Source organism: Oncorhynchus masou, chromosome 23 (genome assembly GCF_036934945.1).
Source record: "Oncorhynchus masou masou isolate Uvic2021 chromosome 23, UVic_Omas_1.1, whole genome shotgun sequence".
In the NCBI taxonomy this organism is placed as follows: domain Eukaryota; kingdom Metazoa; phylum Chordata; class Actinopteri; order Salmoniformes; family Salmonidae; genus Oncorhynchus; species Oncorhynchus masou.
In genome coordinates this window covers 50148266-50171918 of record NC_088234.1, presented here as the reverse complement: position 1 = coordinate 50171918, position 23653 = coordinate 50148266, and the positions used below count along the sequence as shown (strand labels likewise).

The 23653-nt window shown below is 41.9% G+C and overlaps 1 protein-coding gene across 1 annotated transcript in view; it reads left to right on the top strand.

The window, feature by feature from the left end:
* Positions 1–8558: 8558 nt before the first annotated feature.
* The window catches only part of slc24a3 (solute carrier family 24 member 3), a 104279-nt gene continuing 89184 nt past the window's right edge, over positions 8559–23653 (top strand). Inside the window, exon 1 of the mRNA XM_064932422.1 lies at positions 8559–8994. Coding sequence (XP_064788494.1) covers positions 8802–8994 — 193 coding nt within the window. The 5' untranslated portion in view covers positions 8559–8801. The remainder of the gene's footprint in view (positions 8995–23653) is intronic.

Sequence of the window (23653 nt, the reverse complement as noted above, 5' to 3'; positions counted from 1 at the left end):
GCAGACCGGTGTGCCATAGCCAATTACAGCTTTACAGTAGGCCTTTATGCAAATAAGCCTTTGCCACTCGGAATGCCATCATTCACTTTGAACTGGACTGTGTTTACAGGCAGTAGCAAAAGTGAAAAGTTAGATCATTAGAACACATTCACCAAAAGATACAAAATAAACCTGAATGGATTTCTGCAAATATGTAAATATTTGCTAAAAAAAACATGAAATGGGCAGCTCTCTCCCCCTCAGTTATGCACATCAACAACAAGATCAACAACTAATGCTAGCCATAGCGAGATGAGCTAAAATATAACAAGGGAACATTCGATAAACCTTCTCAAACTTTCAGCTAGTTGGCCGTCAAAATTGCACTGATAAATGATGGAGAATAGTAGACTGCTCGTCCTTCTGCTGCTTTCCTGCCAATGCATGCTTGTCCCAACCCACATTTTGACAACTGAACGGGAACTTGCCTGCCTGACCACCCATTTCATCGATGCCAAATACATTTGACTGACAACTAAGGGTGTGTTCGTAAATTGCCCCCAGTGTGTCTGAGTACGCTCCGATGTCTGTTCGTAAATTTGGAGCACTCAGAGCGCACACTGCACTTGTAACGGGTGTGAAACGGCTAGCTTAGTTAGCGGTGTGCGCTAAATAGCGTTTCAATCGGTGACGTCACTTGCTCTGAGACCTTGAAGTAGTTTTTCCCCTTGCTCTGCAAGGGCCGCGGCTTTTGTGGAGCGATGGGTAACGACTCTTCGAGGGTGACTGTTGTTGATGTGTGCAGAAGGTCCCGGGTATGGGCGAGGGGACGGTGTAAACTTTATACTGTTACACACTATTGACACTGGACACTCTGGACAAGGAGTAGGATTGGTCCAAGCGTTCCTCACAACAATGGCAGTCAAGCACCCAAGCTAACTAGCTAAAGTTGGCTAGCTTGCTATCTACTTCCAGACACAAATGAGAGAACACCTCACTCAGTCTGACCACTTTACTCGCCTCAGCAGATCTATTTGCATGTTCTAGAGCGTTAGTGAGTGACTAACTGTGCTGCTATCAACAATTTAATTACTTTTTTGCCAAAGTGTTGCGCATTGGTAAATTCATCAGTTATTCTGTGCTCTGGCAGACTCTGAAATCGGAGGAGATAGCCAGAGTAAATTTACAAACGCAAGAGATATGCTAACTGGATAACAGTTGTTCAAGTTCAGCATAGCTAATTAGCTAGTGAAGTGATTCTCATTTCTTGCTAGCTAATGAAATGACACCTGCATCTAACGGAGGCCACAAAATGATATAAGGGGAAAAAGTCAGTCACTCACCCACACCTTCAATGACATGACATCCTCCCAGCAGCTAGCTAATGTTAGGCTCTGTGTTTTTAGTTATCTAAATAAATAGCCTATTAGCCACATTATGACTGACAATTGATCATTGCCCTTGCTAGTTTGATTGTATCCTTAGTTACATGCATCCATTTTTGTCTGAAACAGTGCATCCCAAATGGGTGGAAGCAGCAAACAATGTACCAGACAAGATATTTTTTTATTTTACCTTTATTTAACTAGGCAAGTCAGTTAAGAACAAATTCTTATTTTCAATGACAACCTAGGAACAGTTGCTTAACTGCCTGTTCAGGGGCAGAACGACAGATTTGTACCTTGTCAGCTCAGGGGTTTGAACTTGCAACCTTCTGGTTACTAGTCCAACGCTCTTAACCACTAGGCTACCCTGCCACCCCTGTGATTTAAAACCTGATAGCAAACCTTTTTGAACCAAGAAATGTATTGGTGAGTTATATAATCATACATTGAACTGCATCCATCTAGTCTGCCAACAATGCCTTATTGTACGTCATGGAATTTTGAGTCAGGTAGAAGCTATATTTCAAACCTCTTGTACAGTTGGTTTTGTAGCATAAAACTGTGAATTTGATATTTTTGACTGATATTGTGATTGTATTATGAGGTTTCATATCTGCGAAGTAGTTAAGAACGCTTTCAGTTCCACTTTAAATAGACAAGAGGTAGTATTTTGGAAATCCCCATAGGGAAAGCCTACCATGAGTGTCGCAGTGGAGCAGGAGAGACTGGGACAGTGACCAGGGTTATTGATTAGTAGGACAGACCGACACACACACATTACTATCCTCACTCACTGTCTCAGTGATATTCACAGAAAAGAAAGGAGCAATATGACATTTTGGATTGATTAGGATAAACTATATGTGTCTGGAACAAATGTTAGACAGAGGCATTGAGTGATACTGTGTAAAATCTGTTTTGTGCTCTCAGCGTAATCAATCCTGTTTGGTGTCAGATGCAGAATAATTCATCAATTTTTGAAGGGAAACTATGAGATCTTGTTGGGCAGATGGATATGCTCTGTGTGTGTTTGTGCATGCATGCAAGTGTTTTGGTAAGTTGTGGAGAAGCCTTTATTAGAGTGCAGTATGGCTGAGGCATTCTGTTCTCTAAAGAAGGGGATGTTCTCTTACCAAGACAGAAGAGAGAACACCCAGTCCTAGAAGGGAACAGGTAGCGGCTTTTGGGTGACGATGGGAGTGTGTGTGTGTGTGTGTGTGTGTGAAAAATAGCAGTAACCTGTAAAAACATTTGCACATAATACGCTATAGCACAACAGGATTAGTCAGACAATGAGCACCACTGTTGTTGAAGACAACGTTTTACAGCCTGTTGTTTTCTTTCAGGGACACCTGCCAAAAATGTGTATGTGCATTCGAACCAGCATCCCCAACTGCATAACACACTCAAGCCGACCGTTCAACCTTCTGAAGCAAGAAGCTAGCTAGTCACTCCAGTTACTTACAGTTGAAGTCGGAAGTTTAAATACATTAAAACTCAGTAGTTCACAATTCCTGACATTTAATCCTCGTAAATATTCCCTGTATTAGGTCAGTTAGGATCACCACTTTACTTTAAGAATGTAAAATGTCAGAATAATAGTAGAGAGAATGACTTATTTAAGCTTTTATGTCTTTCATCACATTCCCAGTGGGTCAGAAGTTTACATACACTCAATTAGTATTTGGTAGCATTGCCTTTAAATTGTTTAATTTGGGTCAAACATTTTGGGTAGCCTTCCACAAGCTTCCCACAATAAGTTGGGTGAATTTTGTCCCATTCCTCCTGACAGAGATGGTGTAACGGAGTCAGAGTTGCTTGCTCGCACACGCTTTTTCAGTTCTGCCCAGAACATTTCTATGGGATTGAGGACAGGGCTTTGTGATGGCCACTCCAATAACCTTGACTTTATTGTCTTTCAGCCATTTCTCCCACAACTTCGGAAGAATGCTTGGGGTCATTGTCCATTTGGAAGACCCATTTACGACCAAGCTTTAACTTCCTCACTGATGTCTTGAGATAATGCTTCAATATATCCACATAGCATCATGAGGCAGGAAAGTTATCTAATTTGTGAAGTGCACCAGTCCCTACTGCAGCAAAGCACCCCCACAACATGATGCTGCCACAGGCATTTGGAAATTGCGCCCAAGGATGAACCAGACCCGTGGAGGTCTACAAATTCTTTTCTGAGGTCTTCCCTGATTTCTTTTGATTTTCCCATGATGTCAAGCAAAGAGGCACTGAGTTTGAAGGTTGGCCTTGAAATACATCCACAGGTACATCTCCAATTGACTCAAATTATGTCAATTAGCCTATCAGAAGCTTTTAAAGCCATGACATGGAATTTAAGCTGTTTAAAGTCATAGTCAACTTAGTATATGTAAACTTCTGACCCACTGTAAACTTCTGATACCATGAATTATAAATGAAATAAGCTGTCTGTAAACAATTGTTGGAAAAATTACTTGTGTCATGCACAAAGTAGATGTCCTAACCAACTTGCTAAAACTATAGTTTGTTTTCACAAGACATTTGTGAAGTGGTTGAAAAACGAGTTAACGACTCCAACCTAGTGTATGTAAACTTCTGACTTCAACTGTATCTGACTGTCCTGATAAAAGCAGGAGACATTGGTATTCAGGGGAGGCAAAGGATAGCGAGGACAGTCTTTCGCTTACACTATATGACGAAGGGGCTGGAAAAATATGATAATTTCCTGCATTTAAACACCTTTTGCCATGGTGCAGAGAGAAGAAATGTGAAGTTTTATAGTGCTATTATACATATTTTGTCATGATTCTAAGAGATGTTGCGGTTTTAAAGCAAATTTCCTGCAATTCTACACTTTTTGGGTTTTTTGTTTGCCGTTTTATAGCTCATCTCATGCTTTTGTTCACATTTTGCCATGAGGCTGAGAGAAAATGTTGCCGTTTTAAATCTAATTTACTGCAATTCTACAAATGTTTCTATCATATGTCATCTGGGGGCCCACCGACCCCCTGGAGGTCGGGGAGGTCATGCCCTGAATGCCCGTTCGTTAATCCGGCCCTGTATGACATGGGTATCAAGTCATTATACGCCTCTTATTAATTGAATCCCTGAGGTGGCACTGTCATGTGGACATGGAGAGCATAGATACCATTTCATGGCTTTACCATAAATCCGTTTAATACACAGATTTATATGTATGACGTACATAGCTGTCTGCCCTTTCTGTTTCTGATAGTTGATTCTCAATTGTAGAAGAACAATGCATAGAAGTGTGTAGGCTGCACCTGGCATCTGCTACCATACCTCATTCAAAGGCACATTTTGTCTTGCCCATTCACCCTCTGAATGGCACAAAAACACAATCCATGACTCAATTGTCTCAAGGTTTAAAAATACTTTTTAACCTGTCTCCTCCCCTTCATCTACACTGATTGAAGTTGATCTAACAAGTGACATCAACAAGAGATTATAGCTTTCACTTGGATTCACCTGGTCAGTCTATGTCATGGAAAGAGCAGGTGTTCTTAATGTATACTCATTGAATGTATGTCTGTTTTAGAAAATACAAATTGAGTACACAGCATCTTGTAAAAATTGTTAAATTAATGAACAGGTATGAGAAAGATACTGTAGAGGTGATTGTCACTACTGCTTCTATAGTTGGGTACGGTCAATATTAGCACATCAAGCCATTCTCTCTCTTACATTAATCAAATCAGGCATCTTCAAATGCACACACACAGTACATGGTTTTAGATGAGTCACAGCGGGTAACATGTTTGGGAGCCAACCAAGCAACAGGCACTGCTGCAGACTGTCTTTGAATGAAACTGTTGAGAAGCATGAAAGACAGACAGAGAACGTTGTTACCCTCCCTAATATTAGACTACAATGTCAGGGTCACATGTCTCCATGAAGAACAGACGGATTGTGGGCCTGCCTCAAAACATCATACTACAGGGCTAGACTATGCTTAGCAACGTGTGATTAAACAGGTGTGTGGGGTCAAACACTGTGACACTGTATATTCACATAACAGACTGTACGGGGTTATAAATCTGATGTCAACCAGATGTCATCAATCGGGCACCAACTAACATCAGCAAAACTCTCCAATCCAGTAGTATGGAACAATATCACCACAAACCCTCTTTTGCTCGCTCGCTCTCTCTCTCACACACACCTCGAAATGCTTCACTGCAACCTATGCTGATCTAAAGCCCTACAGAATCAATGGGAGGTGTTCACTTCATCAATAGCTGAGACAAATCACTGCTCAGTGACGTTGACACTAATAGTACACAGGGTATTGCCTATATAGGGACCAATATCCAAGTGATAGAGGCTGAAACCTACCCGAAGAGGAGAGATTTTATGAGCTACTAAAACATTGAAGACGTTTAACCATTACTGGGAAGTGCTAGAGTTTTTTTGTAAATTGGTAAATGTGGCATGAAGCAGTGCATGATGGGTAAATGTGGCACTCAAGCTTGTCCCTGATTACTTCCTCTTCATCATACAACAACAATCTCCCACATAAATCAGCAATATACTTTTTATTTAACAAGACAAGTCAGTTAAGAATAAATTCTTATTTACAATGACGGCCTATCCCGGCCAAACCCTCCCCAAACCCGGACGATGCTGGGCCAATTGTGAGCCGCCCTATGGGACTCCCGATCACTGCTGGTTGTGATACAGACCGGGATTTGAGATCCAGTGCTTTAGACTGCTGCGCCACTCGGAATCCCAAACAACCTGAAACCTGAGTCTCTCTCTCATTACAATGCGTTCTGCCAGTGGTGGCTGTGAATTATTCAATGCTAATCATTTGTAACTGTCTCTCTTCCTCCATAACCACAAGGTTATACAATTATAACATTTGAGTAAACTCTCTCTTGAAGTGGTATGTTATGTTTGGAGAGGTCAATGTGTATCTACGGAGGCGCCATACAAATGTGGAGATAAATGTCTTTCATTAATAACAATATCTACTGTACCTGAGGCTGCCTGAAATTGCATGGCTGCCACTGAGTGATGCATTAAGTGGTGCATCTGAGTGATGTGTTCACTTACACAGCTGGCCACTCCGATACAGTTTGACGCCTTTTAACTGGGTAAACAAAACGTCCATCTCTATTGATCAAAAGAAGGAGAAAGCAGAGCTCAATTGAACTGAAACCAGCTTCACACAGAGTTACAAGACTAACAGCACATCAAAGACTGGACAGGGACAAATCACGCCAGAGAGAGAAAGAGAGACAGAGATCACACACTAGAGATGAAAAAATGTACAGCATGGCTGAAAGAGAGGGAGGATAAGTGCATGAGCAAATGAATACACAAGAGGATTAGAGGCAGGGAAAGAGAATAAGAGGGATAAACGTGTGAAAATAAGAGGTAATGTTGAAGATACCCCATAGGTCTGCTTGGGCTAGCATTTAATTCCCAGTGAGGCTATCACCATACCCAAACCAGGTGCTTGCGACCACGTGTGCCATCGTGCGCAAATAGATTTTGTCCCCCCACTCCAAACGCAATCATGACACGCAGGTTGAAATATCAAAACAAACTCTACAATTATATTAATTTGGGGACAGGTCGAAAATAATTAAACATTTATGCCAATTTAGCTAGATAGCAAAAGCTAGCTATCTAATTTGCTGTGGGATATAAATGTTGAGTTGTTACTCCGACAATTAATCCACACATAAAACGGTCAACCAAATCGCTTCTTGTCATCTCTCCTCCTTCCAGGCTTTTTCTTCTTTGGACTTTATATGGCGATTGTCATTTAACTTTCATAGTATCACCATGACGACAACCGACCTCAGTTCGTCTTTCAATCACCCACCTGAGTATAACCAATGACGAAATGGCACGTGGGTATATGCTTCTATAAACAAATGAGGAGATGGGAGAGGCAGGACTGGCACCGCGTTAAGCGTCACAAATAGAACTGACTTCTATTTTAGCGCTTGGCAACGCAGACGCTCGTTGGCGCGTGTGAGCAATGTGGGGGCAATGATTGAATAACATGTGTAAATTTATTTTGAAATGCTCACGCACGCGACGTGACCGGTGTGGTCAGCATGTTACCTAGTAAAACTCTTGAATCTCAGGTTCATTGCGTGTTTAAACCAGTCTTCCTTCTTCCCACTAAGGCAGTAGAAACGGCACTGAATCAAAAATCCATTTCCTCATCATAATCCATTTGATTCAATTTTCCAATGTCCTGAATCCCTGCTGTGATGCGCTCTGGAACAGGATTATGTTCAATCCTGAAGTGTGTGTGCGTTTGTTTGGGCATATGAGTGTGTATGTGTGAGTGAGATTGTGCGAGTACGGACCAAGGGGCGATAGCTCTAGTCTGGCAACTCATTGGCTAACACTCAGAGGGCATTATGGGATGGGTGGGCCTGAGGACACCTCCATCCTGTGATTCATGTAAGTGCTTAAAATGCACTATGGATGTTTCTGGCTTGGGAGGAACAGAGGGTGTTACCTTGGACCCCAATCAACTGGAGTGTGTGTGATCAACCTGTTGTTCAGTCTATTGAGGCTAACTACATTATACTACATACTGAATGGAGGCTGATACTGAACATGAACCCGCTGTTGAGTGAAATGCATCAAAAGCAGAGTGGAGTGGGTGTATGCTGGGTCTCACCGGGTTAGAAGAGGTCAACCTGTGATTATGAGATAATGGAGAGGAGAGTGGTGCGGTGCATGAGTGTTAATATTGACATTCACCCACAGTGTGTGTGTGTGTGTGTGTGTGCGCGCGCGCACTTATGGGTGCCTGCCATTCTCATGCAAAGGATTTACAATGTCCAAATTGCCATCCATTGTCAAACGGATTTACTGCAATAGGCTATCTGAAAGAAACGATGGAATATGGGCCTACTGCATCCAGGAGAGGGCAACGATGAGCGAGTATTTTTTTGTTCCAAATAACGCCCGCCGCTTCAAAAATTTATCCCACTGAGCACATACGCAAGTTCAACGTCTAGTGTTGATTTAAATTTGATTGTGTTGTCAATTAACCTGAATTCAACATTAAATCATAAAAAAATGTAAACCATAGGCTAATTCTGTTGGCTATAGCTTTACAATCTCTCTCTCTCTCACACACACACATACTCCTCCCCTCTCTTTTCTGCGCTCTCTCTTCAACACCACCAGCCTCGCTGCAGACTGTGTCCTGCGAGAACTGGCACCAAACTGAAGCATCCATGGAGTGCTCCGTCCTCTCGCAAAATCCACAACGCACAACACTTCGGTCCGAAGTAATATAGAAGATATCGCAACCGACGCAAGATAGAACATTTTCTTTCGCTCATCTCTTTCGTTGTGTAACTTTCCGAAACACTCTTTCTCCCGGCTTCCCTCCACGTTCACTTTCCGGTACCCCAGAAGCATTGTCGCCGTAAAAACGTATCCATGGATGGGATGGCTGTTGGCATGATGCCCGGGACCGTCCGGGTGCGGTGTGGGCCGCTTCAAGTGATGCTGAACCAGCAGAAAACCAAAGCTCGGCGGAAAAAGCGAAAGGATTTGCTCGGTGTGCAAATATGCTTCATTGGGGTGCTGCTCGTGCTTGTAATGGGGCTCTCGTGTTTGGCGGAGAAAGCAGGTGAGATACTTGTTGCCAGAATGGTTTGTTGAACAGTTGCCTATTTGCAATCGTTTGGGAGAGTGTTTGTATTGAGTTTCACTATTGTATGAGGCTCCTGAGAATGGACATATAGGCAGTGATGTTAGAACTTTGTTCAATAATATCAGTTTTAGTAGACACTTCATAGTGAGTGTGCAGCGTGGTCTCATTCTAGACGTAATAAAGGAAAGGTAAATCAGGGACACGAACTAGTATGTTACATTTGGTATGGTTACTTAAGGCAAAAACGGAAGTAGGGTGGTTGGTCGGGCGTATAACAAGAATGTCTAGTAGCCCAAAGGTTGTGAGTTCAAATCTCAATACAGGCAAATTTTCTGCTAATTACTACTTTGTAGTAAACTAACACTTCCCCAACCTTAGCCCTAACTGTAACCGTTTAACCTAACTCCTAAACTTAACCCTAACCTAACCCCTAGCCTAGCTAACATTAACCAGCTAAATAATGTTAGCCACCTAGCTAAAATTTGTAACATATATGAATTGTAATTCGTAACATCATACGAAATGGGTGATGGACATCAACAAATAAATACATACCATACGAAACATAATATTGTATGGTATACTATATTGTATAATATATTGTAAATGGGTATTCCGGATTTACCTACAGAATAATATGAAATGCTCTGAGACCAGGTTGGAGTGTGACCTTTTAGTTTCCATGAGAATGGGTTTTGTTATGTTGGCCTAAAGTGAAGATTGTGCATAAATTAGTTACAACAAATAATGTAATTTTTTTTGCCTTTAACTAGGCAAGTCTGTTAAGAACAAACTAATTTTCAATGACATCCTAGCAACAGTGGGTTAACTGCCTTGATCAGGAGCAGAACATCAGATTTTTACCTTGTCAGCTCAGGGATTCGATCTTGAAACCTTTTGGTACTCGTCCAACGTGCTCTAACCACTAGGGTACCTGCCACCCACGTGTTTTGCAAGAACTGAAATTTGTTCAATGTTACAAATTTGCTAAATTATTGTCATGTTACGAATTCCAATATGTTGTGACTAACATTAACTAGGCTAGGAGTTAAGTTAAAACAAAGGTGTCAAACTCATTCCGTGGACGGCAGTGTCTGTGGGTTTTCGCTCCTCTCTTGTACTTGACTGATAAATTAAGGTCACTAATTGCGGAACTCTCCACACCTGGTTGTCTAGGGCTTAATTGAAAGGAAAAAAACATCAACCTGCCGACAGTAGGCCCTCCATGGAATTAGACCTAGACAACCAGGCGAGGGGAGTTTCTTACTAATTAGTGACCTTAATTCATCAAGTACAAGGAAGAAGTGTGAACCCGCAGAAGCTCTGCCCTCCGTGGAATGAGTTTGACACATATGGTATAGATCAATAAAAATAATGAATGCTATTAAAAATAACTTTTACTAGTATGATGTGTGTCCCTCAGTTTTATGTCATTGATGTTACCCCCTTCAAAATCACTCTTTACAAAGATAAACAAGGACCATGAGCATTCTCTCCAATGGCAAACTGTTATTGGGGGATATATTAAATACAATTATTATTTAGTATGCCATAAATTTGAGGATTCCATTGATCATTTGTTATCTAAATCCAAAGTGTTACATGGCGTTAGTCAATTTAAAATGATTGATTATCACTTTAGTAAATTATTTTTAAATAGTTGCTTACATTAGAATTGAGAATTTTTGCCATTTAAGAAAATCCTCATTTACCAAAAATGTCTCATTGGCGTTACCATCATTGGTGTTACTACTCCTACTGGTGGCCAATGTTATTGTAATGGTAAAAAGTCATTAAGCCACAATATTAGTTGATTTACTATGGGAAGATGTACGCAAATACATTTAAATGAAAACATCTTGAAAAGGTATGTTTCTTTTTTCTCAAATGCCATTTCCAAATGCCACCGTAATTCAAACACAACCCAGCTATGTGTCTTTTGCACTGTCAATAAAATGTCGTAACGTGTGTTTAAAATCCTATGTCTAAAATGCGTCTATTGAAAGAAGAACTTAACATGAGAAACTGAACATGACCATAATATGGTATTAGATCATCACTGAACGAAAAGTGGAGAAAAGTGAAGCAATTCACGTTCTTGTAAGGTCAAAAAAAAATGACAGAGGGGAGAGGGACACTGGTGACATCTTCCTGCATTCTCCCCCTTATACACTGTTAAAGCAAGAGAGATCATAAAACGAAAGATTTTAGATTTCACGTAATGCTACTTACCAAATACAGAGTTAGGTTTTATCTTAGGGGAAGCAAGCTCAAAGTTGAATGTTAGTTGCGACTCAATGTGTCTAAGAAATCACTTGTTGGCTATTTGGAGGTAAAGTACAACATGATATTGTATCAATGACACACTCTTTGGGCACCTCTTATTTTATTACATTATTTTATTTACACCTATACGGATGTAATGGATTGGATTATTATAACACTCTTCCAGATTGTCAAAGTAGGCGTACATTCCATCATCCACTAGTTTTCTACAGAACCAAGGTGCTGATGCTCTGTGGTATCTACAATTGACGTAGGAAGTTTACATACACCTTAGCCAAGTACATTTAAACTCAGTTTTTCACAATTCCTCACATTTAATCATAGTAAATATTCCCTGTCTTAGGTCAGTTAGGACCACCACTTTATTTTAAGAATATAACATGTCAGAATAATAGCAGAGAGAATTATTTATTTCAGCTTTTATTTCTTTCATCACATTCCCAGTGGGTCAGAAGTTTACATACACTCAATTAGTATTTGGTAGCATTGCCTTTAAATTGTTTAACTTGGGTCAAATGTTTCGGGTAGCCTTCCACAAGCTTCCCACAATAAGTTGGGTGAATTTTGTCCCATTCCTCCTGACAGAGCTGGTGTAACTGAGTCAGGTTTGTAGGCCTCCTTGCTCGCACACGCTTTTTCAGTTTGAGGTCAGGGCTTTGTGACTTTGTTGTCCTAAAGCCATTTTGCCACAACTTTGGAAGAATGCTTGGGGTCATTGTCCATTTGGAAGACCCATTTGCAACCAAGCTTTAACTTCCTGACTGATGTCTTGAGATGTTGCTTCAATATATCCACATGAATTTCCTGCCTCATGATGCCATATATTTTGTGAAGTGCACCAGTCCCTCCTGCAGCAAAGCAGCCCCACAACATGATGCTGCCACCCCTGTGCTTCAGTGTTAGGATGGTGTTCTTCGGCTTGCAAGCCTCCCCCTTTTTCCTCCAAACATAACGATGGTCATTATGGCCAAACAGTTCTATTTTTGTTTCATCAGACCAGAGGACATTTCCCCAAAAAGTATGATCTTTGTCCCCATGTGCAGATGCAAACCGTAGTGAGTATAGTGAATTATAAGTGAAATAATCTGTCTGCAAACATTTGTTTGAAAAATTACTTGTATCTTGCACAAAGTAGATGTCCTAACCGACTTGCCAAAACTATAGTTTGTTAACAAGAAATTTGTGGAGTGGTTGAAAAACGAGTTTTAACAACTCCAACCTAAGTGTATGTAAACTTCCGACTTCAACTGTATGTTGTCAAGCACCTGTAGGAATGTTTTTTTTTTCCTCTACTGATAAGATGGCGGTGTCAGGGACTGTAAGCTTGATCATTGATTGTGTTGTCAGATGGTGCTGATTCCCTTCCTCAGAGTATAGTGATGTTTTCCAGGGCTGACCGTCAGTCATCATGAACCCACACCAACAAATTGTGCATGTGTGCCTGCCTGTGGGCACTGTTTACTCTGTCTCCCATATAGCATCAACCCCTTCACATCCCTCCCTCTGTTCCTCCTCAATCTGCTCCTATGTCTTTCCATTCAGGCCCTTTTTTTAAACAAAGCAATATAATAATTACACTTAGGGTTCTATTTTTGTCTGGCGGTAAGGTGGCGCAAGTGTCAAACGCACATTAGTTTGCAATTTCGTTATGTAAAAACTGGCGCATTGGCATTTTCCAGGCCTAATGCCAGTCTTGGCAATTTACCTGTCTAACGTCAGCTCAATTGCGCTGAGGTGGAAGGGGTGGCAATATTTGAGGTGTGTCCTTAACAAGCGCAAAAGTGACAATTTCATGCAGGGTAATGGGAAGTTTGAAGACCCACAAAAAGCCGGTCTTGACAGTAATGCAGTTGATAATGGAATGGGTTTTGAGAGTGGAACCACAGCCTACCTAGCATTGATGCTGCCCATGGAAGAGATGTGCATTTTGTGACTGAATTTCCCCCCAAAATAAAACATACTTGGTTTCCGCCTATTTCGACCTTCCCTCCCCTTAATCAAGGCTAGTTTAGCAGAGTCACTTAGGTGCATCTTTTTATCCTGGCCATTAGCCAACTAGCTTATGAATCAATAGGTTTTAAATGGTCTACTAAGGGCTTTGAAATAATTTGGAGGTCTTTGCCCTCCTGCTTTTTCATTATTCACAATTCACATACCTGCATACTTCATTTAGCTTGTTCGAGTAGGATATCCATCCCAATTTTCAAAGAGTGACCCTCAAACGATCAGGCTACCAAGATATTTGTGCTAGTGCTGTTCGGGTTGACTCAACCAGCAGTTCCTACAGTCCCTACAGAAATATTGTATGGATGAAAGGCGAACGGGTTGAATAGAGAACAATACCTTAAATCCATAAATGTATGATATTTATAGGCTACATTGAGGTTTTTATTTCATTATTTTAGGCTATCTGGCATTAGTGTGTAAGCATACACTTATGCACGCCAAATAGACTACAGAGCCATCGCCAAATGCTTTTGGGAATGTGCAGAAAAAGTTGAAGTCGAACCACGGATGCCGAAAAGGACAATGTCTCGGTGGTAAGTTTAATTCAATAAGAAAAAAGCTGCAAAAATGAGAGTTGAAATTGGAAAGAAGGGAGGGCCAGAAAAGTAATGTTTGGGAAAGATTTGGTGAAGTGGTAAAAGGATGATAGCGGTGCCGTCAATGTTATGTGTGAAGATTGAGGCGGTTAGCAAATTCAACAGTCACAAGATATAGACCTATGGCACATCAACGGAACTGTAGCCTACTGTTCAGAAGATGGTTAAATGGAAACAGAAATGTTGACTCTGACTGTAGGTCTATATCCTCTCACATAGCCTTAATATTACCTCCTGCAGAATAAAACATTTCTTTCAGTAATTTATAGAACAAATGTAACCAATATTTTGACAAGGGAAAAGGATGGGAGAAATATGATTTCTTTCTTTCAGCTTCTCGAGAGAATGGGAATGCAATTAGATATTGTCTGTAGAGGTGCTATCTTTATCAGCATCATAAAGGTTGATAGTATTTTACAACCACATAAAATGAATCCAAGCCGAACTGAAATCTTATCAGAAACATAGGCCTAAATGTTGGGTCGTTTTCACAGCTTCCTATTTCCTTACAACCGGCCAAACTGATGTCATTTGGACATTTTGCAAAGAAAATATTTCCTGTTATTATTTTTATTTTTTTATTGGATTTTCTCTGTACTGATGAAAACTAGATTAAAGCATTCATTCTATCGATTTTATGACATTCTGGTGATCAAGGGTTTATTTAGTATTCTAGTAATGACAGGAGAGAAGCTGCATGTATCTAATTATTGACAAGTTGACTAACAAATACAGTGCATTTTCTATATTAGCGGGTTTGGGTCTGGTACGGGACTCAGATTTTCACTTAATCACATCTCGTCTAGTCGGGCAGTTGCGGATGGGTTGTTCACAGTTGCGGGTGTGTGCGGGTGAACAAAAAACTGACCCGCACACTGACCCCCACTAACACGCGCTCCTCCAAACTATTCAATTATCTTATAATGCCATGTCGACGACCATTTAAAAAAAAAATACCTGCCTCACACATAGGCAACGACACAATTGACAGGAGCCTTGTAGTTTCTATAGACAAGCAAATGTTATGAATAAAGACATTTAGGCTTATATGTGCACATGTAGCACATGGGGATGTGTGTTACTCCTCAGCCCTAAGTGTTCCGCTTGCTGTGCCTCATTAGCTAGCTTTCGAGGTAGCACAATCGGCTAAGACACTCGAGGAGGGCGGTCACGTGACTTTGCGAGGCAGAGGTCCAGAGTTTAAGCCAGGTATGGGCCGAATCGGGAGGAAGTGGTACTCGCTAAGCAAGCAGCGTGACATACTTTACACACACTGTGCCATGGAATGAGAAGTGATTTATGATATCATGCTTCTGACCCAATCCTATTTAGAATTGTCATTGTTGGTTTAAAAAGCAGATTGATTGATCATTTTCTGTTTAACTTGATTAAAAACCAAACTAATTAGAAAGATTCACCGTCCTTGGGTTTATGGTGAGAACTTTGGCTACATGGCTTGAATGTAATGCAAATCCGTCTGCTATTGCTGGAGAAGTGCAAATTTGATCTGTAAGATGGTTCATTGAGTGTTTATAAAACACAACACATTTTCGCACTATAACAGTGTGTGGACATTCACTTTTCTCTTTATTTTGGATCTTTATCCAGCTCCTGTGAAAAGTGAGGATGTGCGTAAAACCCTCCATAGTCTAAGTTGCCTTGTCTGTATTATACGCCCACAGCAATGTCCAGCCTGCAATTTACAGTAGGCCTAGCCACTATATCAGTGCAAATGCTATAGCCTATGTTTAACAATGTATTTCCATATTGAAGCAACGCAATTAGAACAATGCGGACTGCAAACAAGTTTAACATATTTAGCAAATGGGGCAGGCTATTTAGTGAGCTAGACTTACATTCAAATTGGAGTTGATGACATTGCAATACATAAAATAAATACAAATCAAATGTTGTCACATGTGCCGAATACAACAGGTTTAAACCTTACAGAGAAATGCTTACTTACAATAAATTCAGTTTTAAGAAAATACAAAAAAAAGTAAGAGATAAGAATAACAAATAAATGAAGAGCAGCAGGTAAATGACAATAGCGGGGCTGTATACTGGGGGTACCGGTACAAAGTCAATGCAAATAGTTTGGGTAGCCATTTGATTAGCTGTTCAGGAGTCTTATGGCTTGGGGGTAGAAGTTGTTTAAAAGCCTCTACGACCTAGGCTTGGCACTTCGGTACAGCTGAGAACAGTGCGGTAGTAGAGAGAACAGTCTATGACTAGGGTGGCTGGAGTCTTTGACAATTTTTAGGGCCTTCCTCTGACACCGCCTGGTATAGAGGTCCTGGATGGCAGGAAACTTAGCCCCACTGATGTACTGGGCCGTTCGCACTACCCTCTGTAGTGCCTTGCGGTCAGAGGCCGAACAGTTGCCATACTAGGCAGTGATGCAATCAGTCAGGATGCTCTCGATGGTGCAGCTGTAAAACTTTTTGAGGATCTGAGGACCCATGCCAAATCTTTTCAGTCTCCTGAGGAGGAATATGTTTTGTCGTACCCTCTTCATGACTGTCTTGGTGTGTTTGGGTGTGCTGAAGTCAATGAATAGCATTCTCACATAGGCGTTCCGTTTGTCCAGGTGTGACAGGGCAGTGTGGAGTGCAATAGAGATTGCATCATCTGTGGATCTGTTGGTGTGGTATGCAAATTGAAGTGGGTTTAGGGTTTCTGGGATAATGGTGTTGATGTGAGCCATGACCAGCCTTTCAAAGCATTTCATGGCTACAGACATGAGTGCTACTGGTCAGTAGTTATTTAGGCAGGTTACCTGAGTGTTCTTGGGCACAGGGACTATGGTGGTCTGCTTGAAACATGGTGGTATTACAAACTCAGACAGGGACAGGTTGAAAATGTCAGTGAAGACACTTGCCAGTTGGTCAGCGCATGCTCGGAGTACACGTCCTGGTTATCCGTCTGGTCCTGTGGCCTTGAGAATGTTGACCTGTTTTGAAGGTCTTACTCACATCGGCTGCGGAGAGAGTGATCACACAGTTGTCGGGAACGGCTGATGTTCTCATGCATGTTTCAGTGTTACTTGCCTCAAACCGAACATTGAATTTATTTAGCTTGTCTGGTAGGCTCGTGTCACTAGGCAGCTCTCAGCTCTCAGCTGTCCCATCCCTTTGTAGTCTGTAATAGTTTGCAAGCCCTGCCAAACCCAACGAGCATCGGAGCCGGTGTAGTACGATTCAATCTTTGTCCTGTATTGAAGCTTTGCCTGTTTGATGGTTCGTTGGATGGTATAGCAGGATTTCTTATAAGCTTCCGGGTTAGAGTCTCGCTCCTTGAAAGCAACAGCTCTACCCTTTATCTCAGTGTGAATGTTGCCTGTATGTAATCCATGGCTTCTGGTTGAGTTATGTACGCACAGTCACTATGGGGACGATGTCCTCAATGCACTTATTGATAAAGCCAGTGACTGATGTGGTGTACTCCTCAATGCAGAAGGCATTGTGCTAGCAAAGCAGTCCTGTAGTTTAGCATCTCTTCATCTGACCACTTATTTATAGACTGAGTCATTGCTGCTCTCTGCTTAAATTCTTTCTTGTAAGCAGGAATCAGGAGGATAGAATTTGCCAAATGGAGGGCGAGGGAGAGCTTTGTACGCGTCTCTGTGTCTGGAGTAAAGGTGGTCTAGAATTTTTTCCTCTGGTTACACATTTAACATGCTGATAGAAATTAGATAAAACTGATTTAAGTTTCCTTGCATTAAAGTCCCCGCCTACGAGGAGCGCAGCCTCTTGATGAGCGTTTTCCTGTTTATAGCGATATACAGTTCATTGCGCCCAGTATTAGTGCCAGCATCGGTCTGTGGTGGTATGTAGACAGCTACGAAAAATCCAGATGAAAACTCTCTAGGTACAGTTTAAGGTGGTAGTTTACATACACTTAGGTTGGAGTCATTAAAACTCCCTTTTCAACCACTCTACAAACTTCTCATTGGCAAGTCGGTTAGAACATCTACTTTGTGCATGACACAAGTCGTTTTTCCAACAATTGTTTACAGACAGATTATTTCACTTATAATTCACTGTATCACAATTCCAGTGGGTCAGAAGTTTACATACACTAAGTTGACTGTGCCTTTAAACAGCTTGGAAAATTACAGAAAAGGATGTCATGGCTTTAGAAGCTTCTGATAGGCTAATTGACATCATTTGAGTCAATTGGAGGTGTACCTGTGGATGTATTTCAAGGCCTACCATCAAACTCAGTGCCTCTTTGCTTGACATCATGGGAAAATCAAAAGAAATCCCAAGACCTCAGAAAATAAATTGTAGACCTCCACAAATCTGGTTCATCCTTGGGAGCAATTTCCAAACGCCTGAAGGTATCACGTTCATCTGTATAAATCAAATCAAATTTTATTTGTCACATACACATGGTTAGCAGATGTTAATGCGAGTGTAGCGAAATGCTTGTGCTTCTAGTTTCGACAATGCAGTAATAACCAACAAGTAATCTAACTAACAATTCCAAAACTACCGTCTTATACACACAAGTGTAGGGGGATAAAGAATATGTACATAAAGATATATGATTGAGTGATGGTACAGAGCAGCATAGGCAAGATACAGTAGATGGTATCGAGTACAGTATATACATATGAGATGAGTATGTAAACAAAGTGGCATAGTTAAAGTGGTTAGTGATACATGTATTACATAAAGATGCAGTAGATGATATAGAGTACAGTATATACGTATACATATGAGAAGAATAATGTAGGGTATGTAAACATTATATTAGGTATTATTGTTTAAAGTGGCTAGTGATATATTTTACATCATTTCCCATTATTAAAGTGGCTGGAGTTGAGTCAGTGTGTTGGCAGCAGCCACTCAATGTTAGTGGTGGCTGTTTAACAGTCTGATGGCCTTGAGATAGAAGCTGTTTTTCAGTCTCTCGGTCCCAGCTTTGATGCACCTGTACTGACCTCGCCTTCTGGATGATAGCGGGGTGAACAGGCAGTGGCTCGGGTGGTTGTTGTCCTTGATGATCTTTATGGCCTTCCTGTAACATTGGGTGGTGTAGGTGTCCTGGAGGGCAGGTAGTTTGCCCCCGGTGATGCGTTGTGCAGACCTCACTACCCTCTGGAGAACCTTACGGTTGTGGGCGGAGCAGTTGCCGTACCAGGCGGTGATACAGCCCACCAGGATGCTCTCGATTGTGCATCTGTAGAAGTTTGTGAGTGCTTTTGGTGACAAGCCGAATTTCTTCAGCTTCCTGAGGTTGAAGAGGGCTGCTGCGCCTTCTTCACGATGCTGTCTGTGTGGGTGGACCAATTCAGTTTGTCTGTGATGTGTATGCCGAGGAACTTAAAACTTGCTACCCTCTCCACTACTGTTCCATCGATGTGGATAGGGGGTGTTCCCTCTGCTGTTTCCTGAAGTCCACAATCATCTCCTTAGTGTTGTTGACGTTGAGTGTGAGGTTATTTTCCTGACACCACACTCTGAGGGCCCTCACCTCCTCCCTGTAGGCCGTCTCGTCGTTGTTGGTAATCAAGCCTACCACTGTTGTGTCATCCACAAACTTGATGATTGAGTTGGAGGCATGCTTGGCCACGCAGTCGTGGGTGAACAGGGAGTACAGGAGAGGGCTCAGAACGCACCCTTGTAGGGCCCCAGTGTTGAGGATCAGCGGGGTGGAGATGTTGTTGCCTACCCTCACCACCTGGGGGCGGCCCGTCAGGAAGTCCAGTACCCAGTTGCACAGGGCGGGGTCGAGACCCAGGGTCTCGAGCTTGATGACGAGCTTGGAGGGCACTATGGTGTTAAATGCCGAGCTGTAGTCGATGAACAGCATTCTCACATAGGTATTCCTCTTGTCCAGATGGGTTAGGGCAGTGTGCAGTGTGGTTGAGATTGCATCGTCTGTGGACCTATTTGGGCGGTAGCAAATTGGAGTGGGTCTAGGGTGTCAGGTAGGGTGGAGGTGATATGGTCCTTGACTAGTCTCACAAAGCACTTCATGATGACGGAAGTGAGTGCTACGGGGCGGTAGTCGTTTAGCTCAGTTACCTTAGCTTTCTTGGGAACGGGAACAATGGTGGCCCTCTTGAAGCATGTGGGAACAGCAGACTGGGATAGGGATTGATTGAATATGTCCGTAAACACACCAGCCAGCTGGTCTGCGCATGCTCTGAGGGCGTGACTGGGGATGCCTGCATGCAGCATTGCGAGGGTTAACACGTTTAAATGTTTTACTCACCTCGGCTGCAGTGAAGGAGAGGCCGCATGTTTTGGTTGCAGGCCGTGTCAGTGGCACTGTATTGTCCTCAAAGCGGGCAAAAAAGTTATTTAGTCTGCCTGGGAGCAAGACATCCTGGTCCGTGACGGGGCTGGTTTTCTTTTTGTAATCCGTGATTGACTGTAAACCCTACCACATACCTCTTGTGTCTGAGCCGTTGAATTGAGATTCTACTTTGTCTCTCTACTGACGCTTAGCTTGTTTGATTGCCTTGCGGAGGGAATAGCTACACTGTTTGTATTCGGTCATGTTTCCGGTCACCTTGCCCTGATTAAAAGCAGTGGTTCGCGCCTTCAGTTTTACGCGAATGCTGCCATCAATCCACGGTTTCTGTTTTGGGAATGTTTTAATCGTTGCTATGGGAACGACATCTTCAACGCACCTTCTAATGAACTCGCACACCGAATCAGCGTATTCGTCAATGTTGTTGTCTGACGCAATACGAAACATATCCCAGTCCACGTGATGGAAGCAGTCTTGGAGTAGTAGTACGCAAGTATAAACACCATGGGACCATGCAGCCGTCATTCCGCTCAGGAAGAAGACGTGTGGTGTCTCCTAGAGATGAACGTACTTTGGTGCGAAAAGTGCAAATCAATCCCAGAACAACAGCAAAGGGCCATGTAAAGCTGCTGAAGGAAACAGGAACAAATGTATCTATATCCACAGTAAAACAAGTCCTATATCGACATAACCTGAAAGGCCGCTCAGCAAGGAAGAAGCAACTGCTCCAAAACCGCCATAAAAAAGACAGACTATGGTTTTGCAACTACACATGGGGACAAAGATCATACTTTTTGGAGAAATATCCTCTGGTCTGATGAAACAAAAATAGAACTGTTTGGCCATAATGACCATCGTTATGTTTGGAGGAAAAAGGGGGAGGCTAGCAAGCCCAAAAACACCATCCTAACAGTGAAGCACAGAGGTGGCAGCATCATGTTGTGGGGTTGCTTTTCTGCAGTAGGGACTGGTGCACTTCACAAGATAGATGGCTTCATGAGGTAGGAAAATTATGTGGATATATTGAAGCAGCATCTCAAGACATCAGTCAGGAAGGTAAAGCTTGGTCGCAAATGGGTTTTCCAAATGGACAATGACCCAAAGCATCCTTCCAAAGTTGTCGCAAAATGGCTTAAGGACAACAAAGTCAAGGTATTGGAGTGGCCATCACAAAGCCCTGACCTCAATCCTATAGAAGATTTGCGGGTAGAACTGAAAAAGCGTGTGTGAGCAAGGAGACCTACAAACCAGACTCAGTTACACCAGCTCTGTCATGAGGAATGGGCCATTATTCACCCAACTTATTATGGGAAGCTTGTGGAAGGCTTCCTGAAATATTTAAACCAAGTTAAACAATTGAAAGGCAATGCTACCAAATACTAATTGAGTGTATGTAAACTCTGACCCACTGGGAATGTGATGAAAGAAATCAAATCTGAAATAAATTATTCTCTGGTTGGGTGCCTGTAGTAGTATATCCCTCCCGTCCGACTCATTGAAGAAGAACTCTTTGTCCAGTTTGAGGTGAGCAATCGCTGTTACAAATTCTAACAGAGGTGAGTGGAGGAGTCAAGCGCAGAGAGCAGGTAATTCAGTTTGTGGATATTTTATTCCATAGACTGTGGAGCCACGACATGCAAAACACCAGGGAGCATGAAACAACCCGTCCCAAAATACAACGGACTAAAACTGTCCGGGAAAATACTGAATACACTCATACACCAGATAACAGGACAACAAGCCCGCACAAATACCCAGCGGGCCTAGTGCCCTTATCTAGCCTACAAACAAACACTAACTCAAAACAGGTGTACCCAATTACCCAATAAACAGAAACAAATGGAAACAAACGGAAAGGGAATCGATGGCAGCTAATAGGCCGGCGACGACGACCGCCGAGCGCCGCCCGAACAGGAAGAGGCACCATCTTCGTCGAGATTCGTGACAATCACAGTTCTGTCCAGCAGCTCTTTTCGGTCATAAGAGACGGTAGCAGCAACATTATGTACAAAACAAGTTACAAACGCGGAAAAACAAACAAAATAGCATGATTGGTTAACCTGTCTAGGACGTTCCGCTAGTGGAACCCCTCGCCAACAGCCAATGAAATTGCAGGGCGCCAAATACAAATCAACAGAAATCTTATAAATCACATTTCTCAAACATACAAGTATTAGGCACAATTCTCGTTAATCCAGCCACAGTGTCTGATTTCAAAAATGCTTTACAGCGAAAGCTCCACAAACGATTATGTTAGGTCACCACCAACTCAACCCAGCCATTTTTCCAGCCAAAGAGAGGAGTCACAAATAGAGATAAAATTAATCACCAACCTTTGATGATCTTCATCAGATGACACTCATAGGACTTCATGTTACACAATACATGTATGTTTTGTTCGGTAAGGTTCATATTCATATAAAAAAATCTTATTTTACATTGGCGTGTTACGTTCAGTAGTTCCAAAACATGCAGTGATATTGCAGAGATCTACATGAATTCACAGAAATACTCATAATAAATGTTGATAATACAGCTACTATACATGGAACTTTAGATACACTTCTCCTTGATGCAACCGCTGTGTCAGATTTCAAAAAAACTTTACGGAAAAAGCATAATCTGAGAACGGCGCTCAGAGCTCAAACCAGCCAGAGAAATATCCGCCATGTTGGGTAGTCAACATTATTCATAAATAGCATTATAAATATTCACTTACCTTTGATGATCTTCATCAGAATGCACTCCCAGGAATCGTAGTTCCACAATAAATGCATGTTTTTTTTGATAATGTCCATCATTTATGTACTTTTATGTCCAATAGCTTCTTTTGTTCGGGCGTTTGGTAAACAAATCCAAAAGTGTGATCTGGTCCATTCGGACGAAATGTTCAAAAAGTTATATTACAGGTCGAAGAAACTTGTCAAACTAAGTATAGAATCAATCTTTAGGATGTTTTTATCATAAAAGTTCAATAATGTTCCAACCGGAAAATTCTATTGTCTGTAGAAAAGCAATGGAACGAGAGCTACTTCTCAAGTGAAAGCGCGTGACTGAGAACGAGGCTGTAGGCAGACCTCTTAGTCAAACAGCTCCCATCCGGCACCCCTTAACATGAGAAGCCTGAAACAACGTTCTAAAGACGGTTGACATCTGGTGGAATCCTTAGGAAGTGCAAAATAGCCCATATCCCACTGTGTATTCGATAGGGGTGAGTTCAAAAACTCAGATTTTCACTTCCTGTTTGGATTTTCTCTCAGGTTTTTGCCTGCCGTATTAGTTCTGTTATACTTACAGACATCATTCAAACAGTTGTAGAAACGTCAGAGTGTTTTCTATCCAATAATAATAATAATATGCATATATTAGCATCTGGGACTGAGTAGGAGGCAGTTCACTCTGGGCACGCTATTCATCCAAAAGTGAAAATGCTGCCCCCTATCCCAAACAAGTTAAGAGCCGATAAGACGGCAGCCCTC